At 41.4% G+C, this 25907-nt stretch overlaps 1 protein-coding gene across 2 annotated transcripts; it reads right to left on the bottom strand.

Annotated features, from left to right (window-relative positions):
* Positions 1-2951: 2951 nt before the first annotated feature.
* Positions 2952-21628, bottom strand: RNASEL (ribonuclease L). Of its 2 annotated transcripts, XM_037506333.2 has the most exons (7): positions 21526-21628; positions 15047-16703; positions 10766-10848; positions 9416-9618; positions 8354-8486; positions 5685-5815; positions 2952-4358 (listed from the first exon to the last, which is right to left on the bottom strand). In XM_037506333.2, the coding sequence occupies exons 2-7, from the start codon at positions 16521-16523 to the stop codon at positions 4238-4240; spliced, it is 2148 nt and encodes a 715-aa protein (XP_037362230.1). In that variant the 5' UTR covers positions 16524-16703; positions 21526-21628; the 3' UTR covers positions 2952-4237. The 2 variants fall into 2 exon arrangements, with proteins under 2 accessions (XP_037362230.1, XP_037362229.1); XM_037506332.2 differs by lacking the exon at positions 5685-5815 and having other exon boundaries at positions 4245-4358.
* Between the last annotated feature and the right edge of the window lie 4279 nt (positions 21629-25907).

The raw sequence follows: 25907 nt of genomic DNA, 5'->3' as shown, positions 1-25907 counted from the left end.
GTTTACAATAGCTAAGCTTTGGAAACAACCCAAATGCCCAAAAATAGATGACTGGATCAAGAAGATGTGGTACATATATACCATGGAATATTACTCAGCATTCAAAAAAGATAAACACATGCAATTTGCAGCAACATGGATGGCACTGGAAGGGATCATGCTCAGCGAAATAAGCCAAAAAGAAAAAGAAAAATACCGGATGGTCTCACTCATAGCAGGAATCTAGAAAACTTAAATAAGGGACCAGGAAAATGAATATAAGAAAGTGAAAATCAAAATCAACAAAAAACTATGAACCAGAGACACTTTTTGGGGGGTGGGGGGCGGGAGGGGAAGGATTGGGGTCAGAATGGGGCGTTTGCTATTGTATGGGGGAATATAAAAATAAAATTTAATATTTAAAAAAAAAAAAAACTAGCAACAACAAATGTTGGCGAGGGTGTGGAGAAAAAGGAACTCTTCTGCACTGTTGGTGGGAGTGCAAACTGGTCCAGCCCCTATGGAGAGCTGTGTGGAGATTTCTGGACCTACTAAACATAGAGCTTCCATATGATCCAGCAATTCCACTCCTAGGTATTTACCCAAAGGACACAGAAACATCAATTCCAAAGAACACCTGCACCCCTATGTTTATAGCAGCACTGTTTACAATAGCTAAGCTTTGGAAACAACCCAAATGCCCAAAAATAAATGACTGGATCAAGAAGATGTGGTACATATATACCATGGAATATTACTCAGCATTCAAAAAAGATAAACACATGCAATTTGCAGCAACATGGATGGCGCTGGAAGGGATCATGCTCAGCGAAATAAGCCAAAAAGAAAAAGAAAAATACCGGATGGTCTCACTCATAGCAGGAATCTAGAAAACTTAAATAAGGGACCAGAAAAATGAATATAAGAAAGTGAAAATCAAAATCAACAAAAACTATGAACCAGAGACACTTTTTGGGGGGTGGGGGCAGGAGGGGAAGGATTGGGGTCAGAATGGGGCGTTTGCTATTGTATGGGGGAATATAAAAATAAAATTTATTATTTAAAAAAAAAAAAAAAAGAAGTAATTGCTGGATTTGACTCTAAAGGCCATGGGGTGACCTTGACCACCTAAGCTTCAAAAGGGAGGAATGGAGGAATGAATGGAAACACCAATACCCACCCTGACTGTGACCAGTCAGCCAGCCTGAACTCTTTGCCACTCCTGAAATACTACCCCATATGGACTCACATACCTAGATTTGTATCTCAGCTCTTCTACTTGCTACCTATGTGAACTTGGCAATTTGACAACCCTATCTGAGTGTTTATAAAAGGGGAAACTGTTTTTTTTCCTTTATGTAAGAGAAAACTCACTTCTTCTTTGCTGTGTTTCTTCTGTGTGCCCCCCTCTACCTTCTCACATAGCACACTTCATTTCTTGGGCATTTCAAATGTGGTGGGGGAGAGGGAGGGTTCTCCATGCTGAGCAGTTCTGCAGATACCAGCTGGGTGTCCTACACCTTAACAATTTTAACACTATCTTCCCGGAGATAGTGTTAGATCCACAAATAAAGGGCTCAGCTTTACAAAACTGCCCCCCCCCGCCGCCCGTCCCATCATAGTCCAGATGCCACCCACATGTAGTCCCTAGTCTACAACTTCTGTCCAATTTGGCTACACACTGGAGGTTCCCATAATCCAATTAATCAATTTGCTAGAAATATTTGAAGAAATAAGGGGACCATTTATTTACCTTTTCCAGTTTATTAAAGGATATGATTTTAAAAAATACAGATAAGAAGATACAAAGGATGAAGTCTGGGAGGGTCTTAATCACAGAGGTCCTCTCCCCTTTAATGCCCGCCTCCATGTATGGATGTGTTCACCCCACCCCTTCCCACATATCTTTCCCTGTGCATTTGTACCATCTGGTTATTTTTGGGTTATATCCTTTTATAATAAACCAGTAATTTAGTAAGTAAAATGTTTCTCTGAGTTCTATGAGCCACGCTGGCAAGTTAATCAAACCCAAATGGAGGTTTTGAGGCTCTCTAACTTACAGCAGCTGGTTAGAAGCACAGGTAACAATCTGGGCTTAAGACTGGCATCTTGAAGTGAACTAGAAACCTGTAGAATCTACTGCTATTTCTGAGCAGAATTAAGTCAAAGTACACTCAGTCAGTGTCCTGTGCATTGTTTGTTGGTATGGGGAACCCCTACACATTGTAAAATGCATCTCAGAATACCCATTTAATTTTAGCTGCTTTTTCTGTAAATTGGGAATAATTGCATTTTATAGTATCATCCTGGGTGCTGCTAGGTATCCCTAAAAGCTTTAGGCACTGGAAAGCAGTGCAGTAGGTATCAAGAATTGCTGACTTGATTGCTTTTACCATATTTGTCTGTCCTATGTGGCTTCCCCAGTCCATTCTAGATGGGCAGGCTCCCCTTTTCTCTGTGTAATTGGCACTTTTGCTTAGTGATCCCAAACAGAGAACCACCTTACCCAACACAGTACCGAATATGAACTGCAAGTTCAATTAAATATTTGTGGATATGATAACTGAATGCAGAATATGTGCAAAGTGTCAATAGAAACCCTCAAGAAATAAAGCAGAGGATGAAAGGACCTATTCCTTCCTTCTCTCTCTACAAAGACATCCCAAATGTGTAAGAGGTAATCAGCATGTTTCCTAGCTTAGTTTCCTCCTCTGCAAAATTAGTATAACAACACTTAGTCAAACCTAATTTAGAAATTATAGAGCACCATAATTTATAATGTAATTTATAAAATATAGTTATATAAAGTATAATTTATAAATTATAAAATGTAAGCTAGTATCATCATTGAAAGATGAAGAGGGTACATTTATTACTCAACAAATAGTTATTGAACATCACTGTATGGCAGACTTTGGTAGGTAGTAACCATACCTACTTTAGTAAGTAGTAACCATATAAATCAAATATATTATATATAATATATATATATTATTAGTGATCCTAAGACCTTAATGTGCCCAGGCACAGAATCACCTTGCTCAACACAGTACCTAGTATGAGCTACATGTTCAATGAAATGTCTGTGGTAAGAAAAACTGGGTGCAAAGCCTGCTCTGCCATAGTTCTGGATGCTTGGCAGTCAGAAAAGTCACTCAGATGGGGTGTGGGAAGTGTCAGTGACCAAAGGACCTCCTGAGGAGGTGACACTGCAATTGTCTATGACAGATGCAAAAGCAAGAAAACAAATTTGAATTTCTCCTCCATGAGGTAGTCCATACACTGCAGAGTCTGGGACTCTACATAGGTTCTACAGTCCCAAGACCCATAAGGCAGTTTCTCAACCTTGATCCCCCTGATATTTCAGTCTGAATAACCCACATGTGGTGGCTGTGCATTGTAGGATGTACACTGCAGAGTGTTTTACTGCCTCTCTGGTCTCTATTAATTGTGCATCATAGAATGTTTGCCTTCATCCTTGATCTCTGTTAACTAGATCCCTCCTAGATTTGACAACCAGAAACATCTCCTGACACTGCCAAATGACCTCTGGGGATAAAACTGCCCCCAGTTGAGAACTAGTGCCAAACAAGACCTCTGTAGGTGGTTCTAGAAGAAAAGGAATGCATATATTAGTGCCTCAATATATATTAGTGCTCATAAAATATTGAAAGAAAATGAATGAGGTGAATGAAGGAAGGAGCCACATGGAGCTGCTTTGACACACTCCTTTTGGGGCTCATTCAGAAGCACTCTGGGCTAGTAAGTTCTAAGCCCCAAAGAGAGGTATCAATAACATTATATCCATGAAACAGTGAAATTTTGGTTCAAACTCTGAATCTTAGGTTCTTCATTTCTTTAAAGGGGACACTGAACCTCTCTTGCAAAGTCATTGGGAGAATTACAGGAGCTAAAAGATGTAAAGCATGTAGTATTAGAGCTCGAGGTCCTTACCCTTTTGGTGCAACTGACAAGAGGAATCTTAGCAGTATGTTTTCCCAGCTTCTGCCACAAAGCTTTACTCTTAAAAAGACTACGGTCAAAACATACGTGTTTTTTCTGTCACAAACAGGTGGGGAATACTAGACCTGTGCCAGTAACAGATAGATCAGCTACCCAACTCAACCCTTACAAGCAACCAGGTTAGCAAAGAGGTGTAGCAAGCCCAGGGTCACACAGTTGGTAAGCACTTCCCTGAACTCAAAGGTTCGGCACTCAGGTCGCACTGTCTCCATCACACTAGAGCTAGTTTGGAGTGTCAGTCTTGGACAAAATGCTTTCCATATTCAGTGCTGTGTAGTCTTTCATAGACATATAAAAAGAAATCCGGAAATTTTTCCTGAAAATATTGGGAAGGTTCTCCAATTCTCAACTTCACCCTGAAATGAAATATAAATGATTAGGCGTGCTTGCTCCAAATTCCTCTCCCCCTTTTTATATGATCCAGAGTATCTCTATGGTTCACAACATTCTTTGTTCACTTGATTCCTATAGCAGAATGAAAGAGGACTTGGATTCTGACATAGAAAGATTCATTTCCTGACTCTGCAACTAACTGTGCAAACTTTGGGAACTTAATCTTTCTGAACCTTGGTTATATCATCCACATAATTGGGATAATATAATTCCATAATCCCTTACCTGCAGAGGCCCAAGTCCTGACAATAATATGGTTTTTGTGAATTGGCAGCAAACACTTTGGCCAGAAATGCTAATATGGTGGTGTGTATATGTTGGGAGTTTGGGGTATGTCTTAGAGTTTCATAACACAACCTTCACTGTACCCAGGTGCTTGCTTCCTGTGCTCTGTCACACAGCGGAGTCACTAGTCATCTGTTCAGTAACTCAACAAAACCTAAAAATGTAGGTGAGTGCCCGCAGGTCAGGTGCACCATTCATTGTAATGATCCTTTTCCAAACAGAGAGGAAGAATCGCTTTTCTTTCATCAAAATAAACTTTCTTCTTTCCATCAAATAACAGATATAAATTTAGAATTGGATTTTTTAATCATTCTCATTTCATGTATGACTCATGGAAATGAAAACAATAGTTACTTTTCTTTTCTTTTTTTTCCCTTTATCATTTTTATAATTACTACCCACCATGTAATAAGTATTACATTAGGCCTTTTACATATATTTTTATATATTTTATTTAGTATAATACTTACATCATTTTTCATTTTTGCACAATGCATGCATTTTCATTTTGGCTATATTCCCCATACATTTGCACCCCCCTTATTTTGACCCTAGTCTCCCCTCTCCTCCCCACCCCCCCACCCCCGTAGTGTGTCTCTGGTTTACAGTTGCTTGTTGATTTTGATTTTTTCTTTATTACAATTAGTCTTTTTCCTGGTCCCTTATTTGGGTTTAAAACATCTTTTCTTTTTTTTTTAATGCACAGTGGAGATGGTACTTTATTTTTTTTCAAAGATTCATTTATTTATGCATACAAGAACTGGGGTATAGGCCAGAGGTGTGGAGGGTGAGAGGATTCACCAGAGACAGAGTGGGGAACAGAACAGGCAAATTGACTGAAATACACTGTTGAGGGGAGCAGCAGGCAAGTCAGGAGAGGTCTGCTGCGCCATATGGGTCTCCTCCCTGGCTGGGGATCGAACACATGCTACAGCAGCTGCTGACAGCTTCATAGGTTGTGAATTAACCCCTTGTGCTACCAGGGAGGCCCCAACATTACTTACTTTTCATTCTTTTTTTCATGAAGATGTTGTCTTGTATTCCGGATGAATCTTAGCAGATCACCCACAGTGTTCTGATACCTACCGTCTTTTTTGTAAAACTGATCCATTTGTTTCATAAAATACTCATCAATCTAAACAACATCACGCAGAAACATGACAAAACAAATTCACATGGAATGAAAAATCAAAAAGGCAAAATACAAGTTTGAATATATATCAAAATTATCACCAATTAATAAAGCATATTAAGAAAAAGAAAAAGTAAATTCAGTATATCAAAATGCCAGCTGCAGTTGTGTTTGGGTGTGGGATTATAAGTAACTTCAAATTTGTGTATTGATTTTCCAATGAATTGTTTTCAAAGGAATTAAAATATTAAAGCATGGCTTAGAAAATGTTGGCTACTATACTGAGAAATTTGTCTATAATACTATATGGTATTTTATTCCATGTGGCAACCTTCCAGATTTGTACTTGATGACACTGTGTCCTTAAGTATACCTGTCTAGAATGAAATCAGGCCTGACAGCCATCACCAAAGTGAATATAGTTGTTTTGATTTAAACTCCTGTCCCTATATGTCTATAAGTGGATGAAGGGAGGGTTATTAACACCTCCTTCCTTTTGAGTTTGGAAAGACCAAGATGCCAGAGGATTCCTCAGGAAGAATAACTGGTGACTAGATCGATACTTGGAGAACACTGAGGCTGCTCTCGTGTGTTAGGGGCAGACATGTGTGAGAAATGCCACAGGAGCACTGTGGTTGTTGCTGCTGCAGGGCACAACAGGCTTTGAGAGCTGGCCTCATGGGGAGCCTCATGAAGAGAGAGACCCATGGTGCATGCAGTCTGTGGGTGAGACCTGTGCTCCAGGACAACAGCGTGTGCTGCAATATGGCAGCCCTCAGGCAGGTACTCCCACAGCCGGGGTGACAATAATTTCCTGCCAGATCTCATCTTAGCTCAGGTCTAGACAGCCAGCCTGGGTTTTACTTGTAAATACCACACCAGAATTATAAATGGACCAATCAGGTTGGACCGCCTAGCAGTGACATTCCAGGTTTTTGAGACCATTCAATATTGTAAATAGACCAATCAGATTTGAGATTGACCAGCTGAAACTGTAAACATTTTTTAAAATCATCTTGAAAGGCAGGTACTCTGATGGGGATATAAGCTAGGGTTTTGGAGGGCTTGGAACCCATTAATCAGAGAGATTCGTTGGGACACAGACCTTTGCATCATATCTCCTCTTTCCACTGCAGCTGGACCACTGCTCATGTGCATGGTATTTCTAAAGGAGCTTTCTGTTCTTGGCTTATGCCAACAGCTCCCTAAGAGCTGTAGCATTGGGGTGCCTCTGGCACTTCTGCCTGCTGACTGATGCTGACTGGTACTGGAGTGTTCAGTTACCTCTGAAAGCTGTCTACCACTTACCGGCGTTGTGTCAGGCAACACCACACTCTCAAAGAAATGGGAGTCGTGAAGCAAACAGTTATGGCAGGATGCTGCCAAGAAGGCAAAACCTGGCCTTTTTATTGATTAAATGATTTTACAGAGTCAATTACTCAGGGCAGGAGAACAACAACAAAAAAAAAAGTTAGAAGGAATTGAATGTATTCTTAGGTTATCTAGGCTTTGGGTAAAGATGAGTCTGAGGATCCAGATTAGTCTTATGACCCATGTTTGAAGATTGAAATCAAGCTTCCGACCCCCATTAGTGGTTCTGATCTTATTAGCAAGGCATTCCACTGATCAGTCTCTGCCATGCAAAGTTACCTGTAAGTCTACACCTCCCCAGGCATTCCTCATCATGCCTCATGACGCATACTCATTGTCCCAGGGAATTAAGCATCCTGCTCTTGTTTAACTTGAGAGGAACCTTTGCAGAATCGGCAGTTTGCATTCTTTAAGTCTAGGTATAATTGATTGACTGGGCCAAATGGACCTTGTACTGAAAAGGCCAAACTGCATAGCCAGAATGGCAGCTTAAGCAGCCTTTTAAGCCTTGCAGACCCACAACTGGTATGCCACCAGCTCCAGCTTCTCATAGAAAGGGCAATCCATCTTTCACTAGCAATCTTTGGTTTGGACTACTGGACGCTGTGGACACTATCTGGGGTGGTATGGCTGGCCATCAGTGGCCTTAGAAATTCTTTCTTTTTTTCTAATTACCTGCTTATTAATAAACCCCATTTGTTGCTGCATCCTAAGCCTGTGTGGTGTCTTGCAATTGTGAGCACATGGGTAAGAACCCACAAAAAGTGACAAGTCCCCTAAACCTTTGCATTGTTTTATGCTGAGAAATGTTTGTGTGACAGTAGCGGGAAACCTGTGGAAAGATTGCAAGAGTATGCTGAATACTTGACCACAAAGCTAACAGGATTATTATCCAGGTCCTTCTCAGAGAATAAAGCTTGAGGAAAGAGGCACAGAAAAGGAAAAAGCTCCAGAGGTGGGTCAAGGCCACCTTCAAGAGAGGCCCAGATAAGATTCTGTTGAGAGGGTCTGGCTTCAGAAAAGGAGAGCTGACACTCAGAGGGATAATCCCCTCTTTCACTCCTTGGTTACACCAGGCAAATAGTATTAAAAGAATGTTAGAAAAACTAATATAACATATGACACAGAGCTATTCATGAAATGACTCTAGATCATAGGAAGGGTTCGTACCTTAGCCTTCCAGCGGTTAAAACTTTTGGAATGTTCAGAAGATTTAGGCTCCAGCAGTTGAAAGATCTTGCTATTAGGCTTTCGAATTTTGATGTCATTTTCATTTCCCACTTCACTCAGGGCCCTATAGCGACTGAGGATGACAGGATTATCATGATCATTCCAACCTTTCCAATCTTTCCAGAAAGAGAAAACCACTAATTTTGGTTTTTGATAAAGATAGTAGAACCATGTCTCTAAAAAATCTGCATCATGGGAAAAGAAAACCAGAATCCAGGTGGATAAGTGAACACTCCATGCCAAGTTAAGAGAATAACCTTGGGCTTGCTGAGCCCTGACACCTCCCCATGACACCTCACTGTGACACTTAATTTACCTGCTAACTTGACTGGCCAGAGGGTTCCCAGACTAAACACTATTGTGAGGTGTCTATGAGAGTGTTTCTGGATCAGATGAACATTTGAATCAGTGAACTCAGTAAAGCAGATGGCCCTCCCCAATGTGTGCGGGTGTCATCCAATCCTTTGAGCACCCGAATATAACAAAAGGCTGAATTCACCCCTCTGAGCCAGATTGCTTCAGCCTGAACATGGATCCCCTCTTGCTCTCAGTGCTCCTTCAGACCCTTACAGGAATCTACATCATCAGGTCTTTGAACATGGCCAAATTACATGTTGGTTCTCCTGGGTCTCCAGCTTGCAGATGGCAGTTCATGGAACTGCTCATCTGCCATATTGAATGAGCCAGTTCTTAAATTTCTTCACATATATTCACATATATTGGTTTTATAAATAGATAATAGATTATAGATATAGGTAGATAGAGAAGACATAGAACATATGTAAAGAATAATATATAAAGAATATATGGAATTAGTAGTATATATTAATTATTGATTACTAATATAAATATTATATAAAATATATGACACATTATGGGTATAGATATGTGTGTATGGATGGATGCATTCATTCCATTAGTTCTATTTCTCCAGAGAACCCTGACTGATCCACTACTGTCTTCCTTCTGGAGCTCTAGGACATTCTCTCAGGGTTTACTTACCTCTCCCAACTCCAAAAGAAGGGATGCCCCAGCAGGCCACTTAGGTCTGTAAATTCTTCCTTAGGAAAGATCAGATGGTGAATGAGGTTTTCAGTTTCCACATCTGGAGAAAGTCGAACCACGTCTTCATTACTTTTAGTCTTCAGTCTTTCAAAAGGGATGTCTCCCTTTTTTACAACATATATGACCAGTAGTCCGAGGTCCTGCACAAAAGCCAGAAGTTTAAAAAAAGTAACTCATGAATTATCACTCTATTGGGGGCAACCTTGCAGGGTGTGGTGCAGGCCAAGAACAAAATGAAGACTGAAGGAACCCTAAAGAGTTGAAGTTAGTTGCAGAGAGAAAGCACAGGTTTGTGCATAGAGAACTCTTCAAGGCAGCAGAGGGTCCCCACAATTTAGATTTGCAAGGAGGAAGTGGTAATCCAGAGTTATTATGGTAGCTTACTTAAAGGAAGAGAGATTTGAGTTGGACCTTAAAATATGGTTAGAATTTAGACAAATAAAGGAAAGGGAAAGTATTTCAAATGAGAGGAATGTCAGGAGTATTTCTGGGAACTGGGACTTTGGCTCAGTGCTAGGTTGAGCAGCAGATAAAGAGAGCTAGTCTGAGGTCAGTGAGAGACAGGAATGGTCCCAGGAGTCAGGTCACAGCAGGAAAGAAAGGTCAAGAAGATGATCAGCACAGGAACTCCCTGTACAGACAAGACACCAGTCAGGTATCACCTGACTGTAGTCACCAAACCATAAAGACAGGATGGAGAGCGTGGCCCACTGGAGAACTCTCTAAGGAAACATCTGCCTTAACAGGGTCAGAAACAATCTGGGAGTTTTAATCTGCAGAGATAGGCTCTGTCTTTTCTCAGGAGAAACAGCTATTTCAGGGCCTCAAACTCTGTGGCAGGTTTAATCTCTTTTGAGCTAGGGATCAACTCTCTCCCCAGGTGCTTCTGGAGGACTTGTTATCTGGTCCTTTTAGTAGCTTGAAGTGAGTAAGGAAAGAAATCTCAATTACTTTGTCCTTAGGCAGGAACTTTTATAAGAATTCTGGAAATATTTTGTATATACCTTCTAGAAGTAATTCAAGATGTAGAGTATGCTCAATTAATTTTCTTATTTGGCTAATGGGGGAAGAGAGAAGCAGAGAATGAAGTCACGGGGACAACCAACTGCACACCAACCTAGGGAAATACGGTTTTCTACAGGGAGCAACAACAGTGAGCACTGGGGAGGACTTGAACATGCTTTCCCTTTTACTTACAATAGAAATGTCCTCCACCTGGCCATGGGAAATAAGGTAATGAAGGAATAAGGAAGCAGAAATGTTCATAAGTAAAATGACTCTAGTTACCTTTAGATCTGTTTTGATTTCCTGTTTTCTAGTCATCTTGATGCTTTTATCAAAATCTGCCAGGCAAATAGCATCATTGGAATCTATGAGAGAATTTGTATAGGTGCATTGAAAATCCTCATTCTCTATAATTCTTTTAAATAAATATGTAAAACAATATGAAATCCATCATCTCTGAAGAAGGCAATAATAATGCTATGTATCCACTGCTGTTTGTGTCTCAAAACACTGTCATGTGCACTATGTTCACTGAGTTATTAAATATCTGCTGAGACTAGGACTTAACTTTTACTTTTTCCAGGTCATGGAGTGAGGAAGGATAGGAATAAATTTAGCTATCTCCTCATTTATGAAATCCCTGGGAGCAAAGAGCACAAATTTGTAAAAGAGCTAAGTTAAGGTTATATCCTAAGACTAAAGAGAAACTAGCCAACAAGACTCCAAACCCAAGACCATCTGAGCGTGGTGTTCCACCAATCACCCTGACGAGCCACAACCCACTCTGACATTATTATCAGTTTTCAGCCAGGGGACAAGTATCTGTGTCCTCTTAAAATATTTCCCCCTTGAAGAAAACCGCTGAATCTTCAGAAATAGTGATAAATAGATGAGAGAGCTCAGAAACCAGAAGGAGGAAATTCAGTGACATGTCCTTTAAGGGGTGAGCCCTGCATCTGGCTTAAAGGAGTCTGAGAAGGAAGACTCAGTAGCCTCAGATAGGATGATGGCTAATGCAAGGTGTGCTTCTTGAACCCTATTATCCTGAACCCAGACATCAAAGTTGTGTGGAAACCCCAGTCTAATGAAAAAGAACCCATCAAATTATTGCACAAGTGTTTGGTGAGGGGGAAATGATGGTGACGAAGGATAATACAGTCTGTGCTCTACAGAGTTTAGAGCCTCTGGGCAAGGAGATAAATATGAAATAATCATACATATAAATATAAATTAATTATGATTTTGAAAATGCTAGCCAATGGTGCAGAATGTTCTGAAAATGGATTACAAGAAGAGCTATGTGACTATGGTGGGGTGGGGTGGGGGCAGAAGTGTTCCGCAAGGGACAGACATCTAGACGGAAAAAGTAAGTACAGTTTGAGTCAGTGATTGGAGTTGGGAAGAGAGGATTCCAGATGAGAAATCCCGAAGTAGAAAGGAACATGGGAAATTCTGCTCTGATATAAAGCAAGCCCAAGTTCCTGGAGAGAGAGATGAAGTCAGAAAGTGGCTTGAAGTGAGAATGAAGAAGATGATAAACCAGGGATTGTTTTAAGTTATATGAGTTGAAAATTTCCCACCATTGTTTAAATCACTTTGAATTGAGGAGTTTTTTTTTAAAGATTTATTTATGCATATACGAACTGGGGTACAGGCCAGAGATGTGGGGAGGAGGAGGTGAGAGGATTCACCAGAGACAGAGTAGGGAACAGAACGGGCAGATTGGCTGAAATACACTGCTGACAGGAGCAGCAGGAGAGACAGGAGGGGTCTGCTGCGCCATGTGGGTCACCTCCCTGGCCGGGGATCGAACTCGTGCTGCAGTGACTGCAGGTAGATTCATAGTGCTGTGTCTTAACCCCTTGTGCCACCAGGGAGGACCCTTGAATTGAGGTTTTTGCTACTTAAATCTTCAGGTGAAATGTTTCACATCTCTTCCAACACTTATTTTTTTTACAGGCCCCAATTATTTTATTTTTATTTTAGCAGGCATTGCGAAAGTGCTGTGAGATTTTTTAAATGCTTACTCAAAAATTTTCAAACAATCACTCACAGTGTCTGTATTTTTATAATCACAGAAAGTTAACAGTTAATGGGTGTCATTAGAATGAAATCCACTCACTCCAAATTCTGCCAATGAATCAAGAACTTCAATTCTCTTTTATCTCTGCTCTTCAAACTTAACCCGTTCCTCGCTCCCAGCACTGATTCATCTAGAATTAATTCATTTAGAATTTTTTTAATTATCAAAACAGCAATATATGTTTAGCTTACTTTTAAAAAAATAATTTTTCTTTGTTCATTCTTGCTTCTCATACATCATTATTTTCTCCCAAGCCTTTTTTTTCTCTTTCTTTAGGAACATCTTATAGCACTTCTTTCATTTAGGATCTCTGGGTAGAAGTTTTCCTTAATCTTTGAATACTTAAAAACATTTATTTTGAATCAAGAGTGGACAATAATAAATTACCTATTGTTTTTTTTTTTTTAAGATTTATTTTATTTATACAAGAGCTGGGGTACAGGCCAGATGCGCAGGAGGGTGAGAGGATTCACCAGAGACAGAGCGGGGAACAGACCAGGCAGACTGATGAAATACACTGCTGAGGGGAGCAGCGGGCGAGATAGGAGGTCTGCTCACCATGCTGGTTGCTTGGAAGCAGGTAGGGATTGAACCCGCACTGCAGGGGCTGCGGACATCTTCACAGTGCTGTGCTCAATCGCCTGCGCCACCAGGGAGGCCCTTACCTATTGTCTTAATCAGATCCAGCTACTATAACAAATTACCATAGACTGGGTGACTTAAGCAACAGAAATTCACTCCTCACAGTTCTGGATGTTGGAAATCAGAGCTCAGAGTGGCAGCAGGGTTAGGATCATGGTGAGGATGCTGTTCCTAGTTTATAGAGTCACCTTCTTGCATTTTATTCAATGAAACTCAGAGATGAAAAGGACATGTGACTTAGCAGGATGTGTTGGGACAATGTGGGTCTTTAATTGTTTTTGTTTCTCTTGAGCTCACAAACCACCCAGTGTCTCATATAATATACTGTCTGCAGACACGCCTGCCACAGATGTTTGACAGGGCCCTTGGGGAAGACCAGAAGCACAGGGTTTGATGTTTCTAGTTACTACTGATGCAACAATCTACTTATTAGCTCACCCTTCCACCTCCCCTACTTCTGCCTTCCGTTACACGTGGTGTCTTCTCTGCATGGCAGACACTTTGATGAATAGTATTTATCTCCATTTATCCTGGGTTCCTGTGTCTTCCTTCAATCCTGTTGTATCTATGTTTAGTGTGTCTGATTCTTCAAAGATTTTGACCTGTAATAAATCTTTTTATTTTGATCTCAGCTATGAATTTGTTTAAAAACCTTTTCCTATCCTTTTAGGAAGTGAATGCAGTGAAATACTTTCAGTATCTATTAGGTAAGCCACTATGAGGCAAATACACAATTCTTTATTGTTCAAATTTAAGAAGGTATGGAGAAAGAACTTTCAGTGAACAGGTAGTGTACAGTTAATGATCTTTGATCCTTTTGCATCAAAACCATCAGTTAGAACTTGGAAGGACCTCACTCTTGGCTGAATCTTGAAGTCTCTGTCTTACTTGGTAAAGTTGCACAGATTACTGATCCTTTTAAGTTTCCCCAGCAAAGTCTCTTAAACCTAGGAAGGAGTGCCACTAATACCCAGGAACTTAAAGGCTGTTCCTTGCCTCTCAATACCTGAGCCCTCTTTTTGCCTGTTCCCTTACACTGAGGTTAAATTTCAATGCATGTCTACAAGTCAGGATCTGCTTCCATTTAACTCTCTAGACAAGGATCTGGCCTTTGCTGAGTGTGTACAAGGTACAGTTGGCTTGCCTACCTTACACATTGCACTAAATACTGTCAGTGTCAAATGAAGAAACCAAGGCTCACAGATTAAATGACCAGTCTGAGGTTACAAAGCTACAACATGATAGAACTAGCCCACAAGTCACACTACATGGTGTTAAAATCAAGGCTCTTTCTTAAATCTCTACAGTTCATTGCCTCCTGGGATTTCACACTCAACACAGCTTGCTTTCTTTTGTGATGCTTTTGTGTATTTTGTGTTACGTGTGTGTTGGTGGGTTTGGGCTAGTGCATGCTCACTTGTTCTGCCTGCTTGGTATCTATTTCACTGTGTCACATCTTGTCCTGATATCCCCCATTTTGACCTTGGTTTTACCATTTAGTTTTACCAGTAACCACCACCTTTGTTTGAAGAAACACACCTCAGGATTCTCTGACTTTCAGTCTAATCTAGAAATTCAAATTTCTGAAGCTGGCTCCATCTAAGATGGACCTTCGTATTTGTATTTTCCAAAGGCAACATAAGGTTAGCCTGGCATCCACGACCTCTGTGGGGGGCAAAGAGTTATAACTGGTAGCAAGAGAGACAGGCCTAATTATGAACTTGTTGTATTCAAATTGAATATTTACTCAAGCCTTTCCTGCCTGCAACAAAAGAACAATTCCTTTTGTAAATAAAGACCTGCCATTTATGAAAGAAGACCAGGGAGCAGGGACATACCTATTAAGATGTTTCGTGGCTGCAGGTCTTGGTGAGCATATCCACACTGGTGCAGCCCTTTGACTGCTTTAAATATAGAAGAGAGGACTTTCCGGGCAAACTTATCTTCCTTGTTTCCCACGTCTGCCCTTTTGCGGGCATTGAAGTGCTCCTCCAGTGTCTGCTCGCAGAGGGTGAGGCACACATACAGGCAGTCACTTTGCCTCTCACTCTCATAGAATGTCACCAAGTTACTCTTCTCCCGGCAACTCTGCAAACAGGAGACTTCCTTTTGCCCCAGGGTACTGCCTTCATAGAATCGCTTCACAGCTACCTCCTGTTCTCCATAGAACCCCAAGTACACACCCCCTTCAGAACTGTCTGCAATTTTATAGTCTTTATCAATAAATATCTTGAGCCTGCCAATCATAGGGCGGTGTATCTTGTGGAGCTGTTCCAGGGCCCGTCCCCAACGTGAGCTCTGAGACTTCCAGGCTTTAGAAGGAGGGTCAAAATCTTCTTTAGCTCCATGTTTGCGAAGAAATAGTACCAGGGGCCTGTTATAATTGCGCCTTGCCATCATGATGAGATCTCCACGATCTGTGCAGGCTCCCTTGTTGCACAACAACCGGGCAATTTCACTCTGGTTTTTTTGGACGGCAACCGACAGCGCTGTATTGCCATCTCTGTCCTCGTCATTAACTTCTATATGTTCTTGTTCCAAAAGCAACTGCACCAAACCCAGATGCTTCTTTTCCACTGCCAGGATCAGGGGTGTCTTCCACTCTTCTCCCCTCACTTTGATATCAGCCTTATGACTCAGCAGAAGGCGAGTAATGGCCTCCACTTTGCTAGCATCGGAATTCTTCAGCGCGTAGATCAATGCATTGCTGCCCCTGTTGTCTCGGGCATTGACATCTGCCTTCATGTCCTCAAGGAGGAGTTTTACCACCTCCACATGTCCTTCTTCCGCAGCGCTCATGAGAGCTGTGGTCCCTCCTTTCTTAAGCTTCTCTTGATCCTTCGTTGTCTTTCGACCCAAATTCACGTCTGCTCCCTTTTCATAAAGGAACTTTAAGGCTTCGATGTGACCATACATAGCAGCTTCCATGAAAGCTGTGAAGCCATTAGAATCACACTCATTGACTTTTGCTCCTTTGGAAAGGAAAAGTTGGAGCAGATTCACATCTCCCATGATCCCAGCGATGATGAAGGGAGTGGCCTCATTCCTCTTCTTCAGACAAGGGTCAGCACCATGATGAAGGAGAAGATCCACAAGGTCCTCCCTGCAGTTCTGTACTGCGACATGCAGAGGTGCCCAGAGCCCTATCTCTTCCTGGAAATTGACATTAGCTCCTCTTTCCAGCAATTGCTTGACTAATTTGATGTCTTCTTTTCGAACAGCTTCTATCAACAAGAGATTGTCTTCCACTGTAACCCTCTCTCTGCTGGAAGACATGGGTTCCACCTGAGGGTCATTACAGCTGTTGGTCTCCATGATGCTAAATATCACTGGCTACAGTCTTTTGCCTTTATTTTGAGAAAATGAAAACTTATCTCTTTGGACCTTAATCAAAGAGACATGGAGCTCTCAGAAACTCAGTCAGGGTAAACTGGTCTGACTACAGGTCAGCAGCACGAGAAAGGACAATACTCTTGGAGTCTTCTGACATGCCACCTCGAGACAAGAAAGGTATTTTGTAATTTTATTGTAGTGAGAAAACATTTTGAACTGGGAAAGTTAATTTTACTATCAAGTTTTCAAATACATCAACTTATTTCTTGCAGAAATTTTCATGAAAAATATTATGCCTCCAACGCTTCTGACTGTACCCAGTGCTTGCATGAATAAATAAATAAAACTTTAAAAAATATAATATGAATCTCGGGCCTCCCGGGTGGCTCAGCGGTTGAGCGCTGGGTTGCGAAGCTGCCCGCAGCCTCCTCAGCGCCGGTTCGATCCCTGGCTGCTCCCTGGCCACCGGAGGAGGGTCCCACATGGCGCGCAGATCTCTCCTGCCACCCGCTGCTCCCCTCAGCAGTGTACTTCTGCCTGCTCTGCTCCCCACTCTGGCTCTGGTGAATTCTCTCACCTTCCCGCGCTTCTGACTATACCCAGTGCTTGTATAAATAAATAAATAAATCTTTAAAAAATATATAATATGAATCTACCTAAATTAAAAACAAGAAAATTATCAAGAGCTCCACTAGCCATTGCTAATATTTTAGTATGTTTCTACAGATTTTTTAAAATAATTGGTGTCATGCTATGTAAGTAACATTGTATCTTGCTTCCTTTCATCTAGTGTATAAACAATTCCCTGTTATTACAAAGTCTTTGAAAGCATTTTTAGTGGCTGTGTAATATGCCATCAGACAGTTGTTTTCACTACCTTATTGCTGAGCAGTTTTTTTAAGTTACTTTGAGCCAAGATTTTTTTAATTAGATTTTTTAAAAAAAAATCTAAATAATGTTGCAGCAAATTTACCTTATTTTAGCCTGCTTGCTTGTAATAGATCTTATAAAAGATTCCTCATGATAGATTTCAAAGAATTAAATGGTTGATCAAAGGGTATGAATCTTAATCTTCAATTTTGTTTCAATGTCAAATAAACACATTCTGACTAGAAGTAGATGGCCTCATTAAAAAACAACCCAGATTCCTGCAACATGTCAGAAGAGTGAGGACACTGGGCTAGCCTCCTCCACATATGTACAGCCAAATTAAAAAATTAAGACAAATATAAATTAAGACAACCCCTGGGGGATGACCAGATCACTACTGTGTGCACAAAGAGGGACTACATGGCCAATGGCTGAGAAAATTGAAATTTAATTGTGTTCAGTGTTACCAGGCCAGGACAACCGAAGACAGGGGTGGGGGGACTACCACACAGAGCCTCTCTCTTGTTGTTGACTAGAGGGGTCACACCCACATCGGGGATGTTAGAACACAGAGAGTGTGCTGGGAAGGGGAGCAAACATAATTGGTGTGCTGGATGGAGGGTTCTACCTCCAGAGAGCTGTAAGAGTAGGGGAATAGAAGAGCTGCAACAGAACAATGAAGTAGTAGACCAATCCCTGCAAAGGTGGACACTACACTGTCAGATAGTAATTAGGCACCCAGAGCCAGAGAGTGAAACACCCCTGAATAGAGGAGCTTGAGGACAGTGAGCTACAGCTGGTGTAGAATTTGTATAAGGTGCTGACTGTTGGTTTGAGTCTCTGGAACCCAAAATGGTGTGGGGAAGGTTAGATTGGCTTGCCGGTGCCTCCATAAAGAAGAGTGAGTTTCTTCCCTAAAGTGTGCAGCTATATTATGCAAAATGCCTGCCTCATCCCCAATCTGGGGCCAACTCCAGATAATAACTGTATATGCTGCATACTACTATTAACCAGAGATCCAAGCACCTGTAACCTAGAATTAGGGACAAGGGCAAGTTTCTGTATTTGAAAGGCAAAGGAAACAAACCATGGCTGGGACTCTATCCCAATCCCCTTCCAGTGCTAGGAAGATTGAGAGAGGTATACGGGGAATCAGTCTTGTATAGAAGGCATATGAAACCTTGAGAACACACACTCTCATATGCCTGTAATCAGAACCAGGACAGTAGCCTGTCTACAGTGCAAACAAGCTGCTCTGAGATCATTCTGCTATGTCCAAACCCCTGGAGGTATGTGGGGGTTGGAGAGACCACAGGTCACAGAATCCACATACCACAGTTAAATAACAGTTGTGTGGTTGACAGGAGTACACAAAGAACTCATCTAACTTAACAGCAAAAATACAAGCAACCCAATTTTTAAAAATGGACTACAAATCTGAATAGACAACTTACTGAAGAGGATACGCAGAAGGTCAACATATATATAAAGAAATGCTCATGCCAGTTAATAAGGGAATGCAAGTCAAAGCCAAAATGGGATAGCATCTCCCATCTGTGAGAATGCCATGCATCAGAAAGACATCAACAAGTGCTGGAGAGGATGTGGAGAAAGAGGAACCCTAATACTTTATTGGTAGGTGTGTCAATTGGTGCAACCACTTTAGAAAGCAGGCCTTATATTAGAAAGCAGGCCTTATATTAGAAAACTAAAAATGGAAATACCGTATAATCCAGTAATCTGACTCTTGGGTATCAATCCTAAAAACATGGATTCTGCAACTCAAAAAATTATATGTTCACAATGTTTATTGCAGCATTATTTTCAATATTTAGAATTTGGAAGCAACCTAGGTGCCCACAGATAGGATCAGATAAAAGAAGACATAGTATATACACATACTAGAATACAATTCAGCTATAAGGATAGATGAAAAGTTATGATTTATATCAAAATGGAAGGAAGTCAAGAAGATTATTCAAAAATGAAGTAAATCAGAAAGATAAAGGCAAATGTCAGATGCCTTTATATATATGAGAAACAGAAGGAAACAAAGCAGATGAGCTGACAAAGTAAAATAATTATAAATACTCAGACACTGATGACCAGACTGAGGTTTCTGGGTTAAGAGGGAGGGGGAAGGAGACAGGGGCAAAGAGGTATAAAGGCCTGGTGGTGGGAGAAAATATGGTGAAAGTGGTAAATATTATATCATGTGTATTTTATCACTATTCTCAAAAAAGAAACAATAGAAACAAATTAACAGATGAGCTAGATATTAAAGTAAAACAGAATAGATATAGAATATGAATGATTAATATATTTTTAAAATTGGGATTTTTAAAAGAGGAGAATTTAACCAGGGGTTTGGTATCTTAAATGATGAAATGGGAATTTTAGAAGGAAACTTGAAATTAATCTAAAGTTAAGAATTCAGCAGATGCATTTAACACAGCGTCAGACACAGCAAATGACAGGATTATGTAACAGGCCAACAGAAGCTATCCAACCTGAAACAAATGGAAAATATACACATTGGGAACACAATAAAAAATAACTTGAACACATTCAATGGTGATGCAGCTGCAGAATCATGCAGAATTAGTTATGACCAAAAAAGCTGTTTCATCTTTTATATAAAGGTTTCATGTTTTATATAAGGTTAAAAAATCAAATTGAGGGCCTCCCTGGTGGTGCAGTGGTTGAGCGCTGGGTTGCGAAGCTGCCCGCAGCCTCTGCAGCGCCGGTTCGATCCCCGGCTGCTCCCCGGCCGCCGGAGGAGGGTCCCGCATGGCGCGCAGCCCTCTCCTGCCGCCCGCTGCTCCCCTTAGCAGTGTACTTCAGTCCTTCTGCCTGCTCTGCTCCCCGCTCTGGCTCTGGTGAATTCTCTCACCCTCCCGCGCTTCTGACTGTACCCAGTGCATGTATAAACAAAAAAAAAAAACAAACAAAGAAATAAATAATAAAACATGCCTCAATAAAATAAATAAATAAAAAAAAAAAATCAAATTGAAAAAATTTAAAGTCCAGAGTCTTCATTTAATAGGAAGATAGTTCTGCCAATTCATAGTTCTTATTCTATCTGAAGGTTGATCCCTCTCCGTGTTTGCAGGCCCTGTGCCTGTCCTACCTGTGCTTAGTGTACACTTACTCAAGGCTTACCGAGCAGGAAAGAACTTGGACCCTGACCTCCTCAGCTGGATCTAAGCTTGAGCCCCAAATTGTTTATCAGTAGACTGTTACTTCCTTAATTGTGTAGCCAGAACTTATATCCACTTCTTATTCCATGGAGGCAAAGATCATTTCAGTGACTCATATATACATAGAAAGTTCACTGAAGTAGGGGGTGTGGCAAATATTAGGCACTCAATAAACAGTAAAGCCAATTATGTGCCCTTATGGAAAACATTTTTAAATTCTATTCTCCCCACTCATGTGCATATACATAGTACATAAATAGGAAAAGTGGAGTTGTCAATTAACCCAACTCCCTTCCATCAGAGCTGAATGATACAGACTAAAGCATCAGACAGCACCAAACTATTACCCGAATATTTATAAAGTTGCATCTGCCATGAAATTCACAAAGTAACTGTTTTTCAGCAATCTGCCACCCTGACAACCTCGAAGCCCCTACCACCTACAGCCCTGTAATCCACTGGGCAATATAAACTCAATGGCCTGGCAATGAAATCTCTAAACCAAGTGTTTACGTAGACAGTTGCCCACAACAGGTGTGAGATGAATTGCTAGAAAAAGGAGAAGAGTTGCAGAAACCCTGAGAAAAATATTAGAGAATAAAAAAAACAAAAACTGTAGAGAATAAACACACCCAGCAAAAGCATTGCAACAGACAAGTTCTGCTTTCAGTTTCGTTTTCCCCACCTGCCCAGAGCTGTCTGATCAACGCAGACTTGAATATAAAACGTTGGATTGTGGCAGAACCTCGGATAAGGCTGAAGATCACAACACCCTCCGGGTCTGACCCTCTGCGTGCACTGCGGGGCTCCGGTTTCACGACCACCCAGCTCCACACTCCATTTCCTCTCCAGTTCCTAAAGCTAAGGAACAACTTCTCAGGCATTTCGAGCTCTCCTCCTTCTGCCCTTCTTACCGTCTAGATTCAGTCTCCTCTGAAGTACTCTTCAGGCAGTATTACTCTTTAAATACTGTTTGTTGCCAGCAGGGAAACATTCCTCCCCGAGAAGGGGCAAGCCAGTGGGCGGGCCCAGGGAGGAGTGAGGAGCAGGGAGGTGACCCACACGCCCACATGCCTGCACCAAGTAGCCGGAAGCTGAGCTCACCAGGCACCCTCTAGAAGAAAAGAGGGGCTTTTCTGGGACTGACTTGATGTCCAACATCATGCCACTCACCTTTGCCTCGGGAGTGAGGGCATCAGCTCCATCCTTACCACCTTATTCCAAATTTTCTATCTTCCTAAGAGAACTGAATTTTACCAAATAAGCATTTATTAAGCACCCACTGTGTGCCTGGCATCGTTCATATGTGACCTGCTACCTGTGAAGCCCTAGCTATCCTGCTGCTGCTGAAACAGACTGAGAGAAGCATATTCAACCCAAAACCCTCAACTCAGCCCCCTGACGCAGCGTGGGCAGACGCTGGAGGTGTGGAAACCTGATTCTGGAGCCAGTGCTGTGACTGTTCTTTTGAATGACATCGGGTGGAAGTTTAAAGACACTGGGCCTCAGTTCATTCCTGTAATATGATTTTTAAGGCTCCTTTCCACTCTAGAAGTTCTGTTTCTGTCCATTTTCCTAGCGCTGAGATGCGTACTGTGCACTATATGAATACTATGGAGAGATGTGTTCCTGCCCTCCAAGGCTACCTGGTCTTTCTGGGAGACACTTCCGAGGGTCACGAGCAGGGAGCAGTACTCGTTCACGTGATGTTCACCAGCATGGGACCATCGGGACCCAGGGCTGTGTTGCTAATAGGCCCCAATTGTGAAAGGGGGTAATAGTTAGGGGGAAAGGATGTCCTGAGCTAATTCCATGCAGGCTTTGTGGACTCCACCCCCACTCCAGACCAAAGCCATCAGGACATTGGAAAAAACAAATCCCGCCACCACCAAAGGGAAGGTGACTGGGACCTGAGGGTGGAGTTAAGCATCCAGGTTGGATATAAAAACCAAACACATGGGCCTTGCGGGGCTCTCTCTCTCGCTCTCTCTCGCTCGCCTCCTGGCTTCACGGCTCCTGGCTCACGGCCAGCTCTCAGAGTGCCATTTGGGATTCCAGATCAGTGGATCAGGTAGGACGCATTTAAAACTTTGTCTCCCACTATTCTCCCAGAGCTGTACATTTCCTCATTTCCCCTTCCCTTGTAAATAAACCTTTTATTAACCTTTCGCGTGTGCCTGCAGTGGAGTACTGATAAGTCCTTTTAAGCGAGCTGGTGAGGACCCACAGTCAGGCACCCCGTTTTGTATTGGGGTTGCCCTGTAACACAATGACTACCAAGCCTCTTACTATCAGTCTCTCTGCTGAGCTTCAGACCCACAAATCTTGAACACGAACCAAACAGAGACCCTCATCTCTCCTTAACTCTGCCTCCACATTCTCTTCCTCTAACTCCATGAAAGGCACCCCATCTATGGCTCCAATCTTCAGCCTCACCCCAAATACAAGTCTCTACTTTCATAGGCAAAAGAATGACTAACCTCAGTTCTTTTCCTTGCTCACTGCAAGAAATGTATGGCTTGCTGCTAGCCCCTACTTTAGTGTCTTACCTGCTTCATTGACTTATCAGAGTTTTCAGGACAAGTTTCAAATTTATTTTTTTTAAGATTTATTTATTTATTCAAAAACTGGGGTATAGGCCAGAGGCATGGGAGGGTGAGAGGATTCACCAGAGACAGAGTGGGGAACAGAACAGGCAGACTGACTGAAATACACTGCTGAGGGGAGCAGCGGGTGAGACAGGAGAGGTCTGCTTCGCCATGTGGGAATCTCCCTTGTCGGCCGGGAATAGAACCTGCGCTGCAGAGGCTGCAAACAGCTTCACAGCGCTGAGCTCAACCCACTGCACCACGGGGGAGGCCCAAGTTTCAAAAAACTCTATGGGGACTACACCTGAGGGAGTGGGGGAAGCAAATATTCTTTAAAAATGAACAATGATGTAAAAATTTAAAAAATATATTAAAAAAAAAAAAAGAAAAATGTAGGAAAAAAAATTCTTAACCTGAAGGCAGGAGAAGGAAAAGGGACACAAGGCAGGGGAGGGAGGGAAAAAAGGCTTTACAAGTAAAGTTGGCCACTTAGTACTTAATTAAGTAGTCATGTGTCTATTCTCCAACTACCATGAGCCTTGAAAATATGGACAATATTCTATTAACTTTCAATCTCAGGCAAGTGGTGTTAACAGGGGCAAGGGTGGCATAGAGTGGAGAACTATTAAATAAATGAAAAAGTTAATAACTAAATGACATCTAATTCTCTAGGCAGGGGCTTTTGATTTATTACACACTTTCCAATTAATGGACTTATGAGACTTGAAACAAGTTTAGTATATTTTTTAAAATATCTTAACCCATGATTAATTCAATTAATATTTATTGAATTCTGACTATGCTGCCAGTGATTATTTTAAATCCTTGAGATTCATTCATTTTCCACACTGTGGCTCCTCTTAGAGTTCTTCTTGGAAATTGTATCCTAGCGGGAAGAAACAGATCATAAACAATTGGGAAATGCAATGTATAACAAGATTCCAGGTTAATATTTGGGCTCTGACTGTTTTATTCCTCATGGATCATTCTCTCTCACTTTGCTAGTCAAATTTATAGTAATAGCAATAAAAAATGATGATGATGATGGTGATGATAATAGAAAACACATAGCTGTGCAGTACCCTCCAGGAACTATTCTGAAACATATGTACACATAAAATCATATAATCTAAATCTTACAAGTTAGGACTATTTTTGAACTTCATTGTACAGACATGGAAACTGAGGCACAAAGTGATTAAGTAATGTGCCTTGTTCTTGGGCTTGGGGGCTACATTTCTGAAGTTGCCTGCCCTCATTCTTTTTTTTTAAGATTTATTTATTTATGTATACAAGAGCTGGGATACAGGCCAGAGATGCAGGGGGTGAGAGGATTCACCAGAGACAAAGTAGGGAACAGAACAGGCAGACTGACTGAAATACACTGCTAAGGGGAGCAGTGGGCGAGTCAAGAGAGGTCTGCTGCACCATGTGGATTGCTCCCTGGCTGGCCAGGGATCAAACTCATGCTACAGAGGCTGCGGATTGCATCATAGTGTATTGCTTGACCCCTTGCTCCACCAGGGAGGCCCTGCCTGCCCTCATTCTTGTTGACAAGCTGGACAATGAACAAATAAGTAAACTGTATCGAATATGCTTTATGGTGAAAATCCTACAGAGAATAATAAAATAGGCTATGGAAGGCCAAGGATACCAGGATGCGGATTGCAAGTGGAGACTCAAACTCCATTATTTAACACCTAATTGCATTACATTTCTTATTATTAGGATAATTCTCATTATTTATTTTTCATCTTTTTAAATTTCAAACCTTTCCTTTTCTTTTTCCTAAAGCAATTTGAGTAGGTGGACCAAATGAAAAAATTTAGTGGCAGTGAAATATTTTAAGTTCAGCAGTTAATATGACCTTTTTCTCTTTACCTAAGAGCTTGATGTTTAAAGTTAATTTCAGCCCTATTGACTAAAAGAAATCTTGTTTTAACCCTTGCAGCCACTGGGCTGTCTTACTAGTGTTGTAATAATTTCCATGAAAATTTTAGCTCTTTATCAAAATGCATTAATAAGCAAAACTACAAATTATATATCCTGGATAGGATTCCAAAGAAAGACACCAAACTTAAAATAAGAAAGTAATGCCATTTGCAGCAGCATGGATGGAGCTGGAAGGGATCATGCTCAGTGAAATAAGCCAGAAGAAATAGAAAAGTATGGATGGCTTCACTTATAGGAGGAATGTAGGGGAACCAAATAAGGGATCAGGAAAAAAATTAAAAAACAATATTAATATGCAACTATTGATCAGAGACACTGTGCAGGGGAGTGGGAAAGAGAGGGATCAAAACAGGGGATAGAATGTGTTTTTATACAAGGGACTATGGTGATGGTGCACCGGTGAATTGGAGGTGGGAATTTTGCGGGGACTACACTTGAGCGGAGAAAGCACACATTGTACAAAAAGGAAGTACGACATAAAATATATATAAAATAAAATATACAGAAAAAAAAAAAAGTAATGGCAATGGCAATGAAAAAGTCTGCATGTCGGCATGGCCACAAGGAGGCAGCAGAAGAAGAGTGATGAGGTGGGGCAGTGGTGTGGATCTGGAAAAGGCATTAATTGACCTAGGTCTGAATGAGTCCTCTCCTCCCAGTAATGTACTGGCTCACTGAATGGCTCAACCCTATGTTTCCTCAGCTGATCTGGAATGCTCCTCAAATCCTATAAAATGCAATACTGGAACAGCTGT

This window comes from Talpa occidentalis, unplaced genomic scaffold (genome assembly GCF_014898055.3).
Source record: "Talpa occidentalis isolate TD23 unplaced genomic scaffold, MPIMG_talOcc4v2.1 talOcc4.12, whole genome shotgun sequence".
NCBI lineage: Eukaryota > Metazoa > Chordata > Mammalia > Eulipotyphla > Talpidae > Talpa > Talpa occidentalis.
The sequence above is the reverse complement of the archived record's forward strand: the minus strand, read 5'-3'. Positions and strand labels throughout refer to the sequence as shown.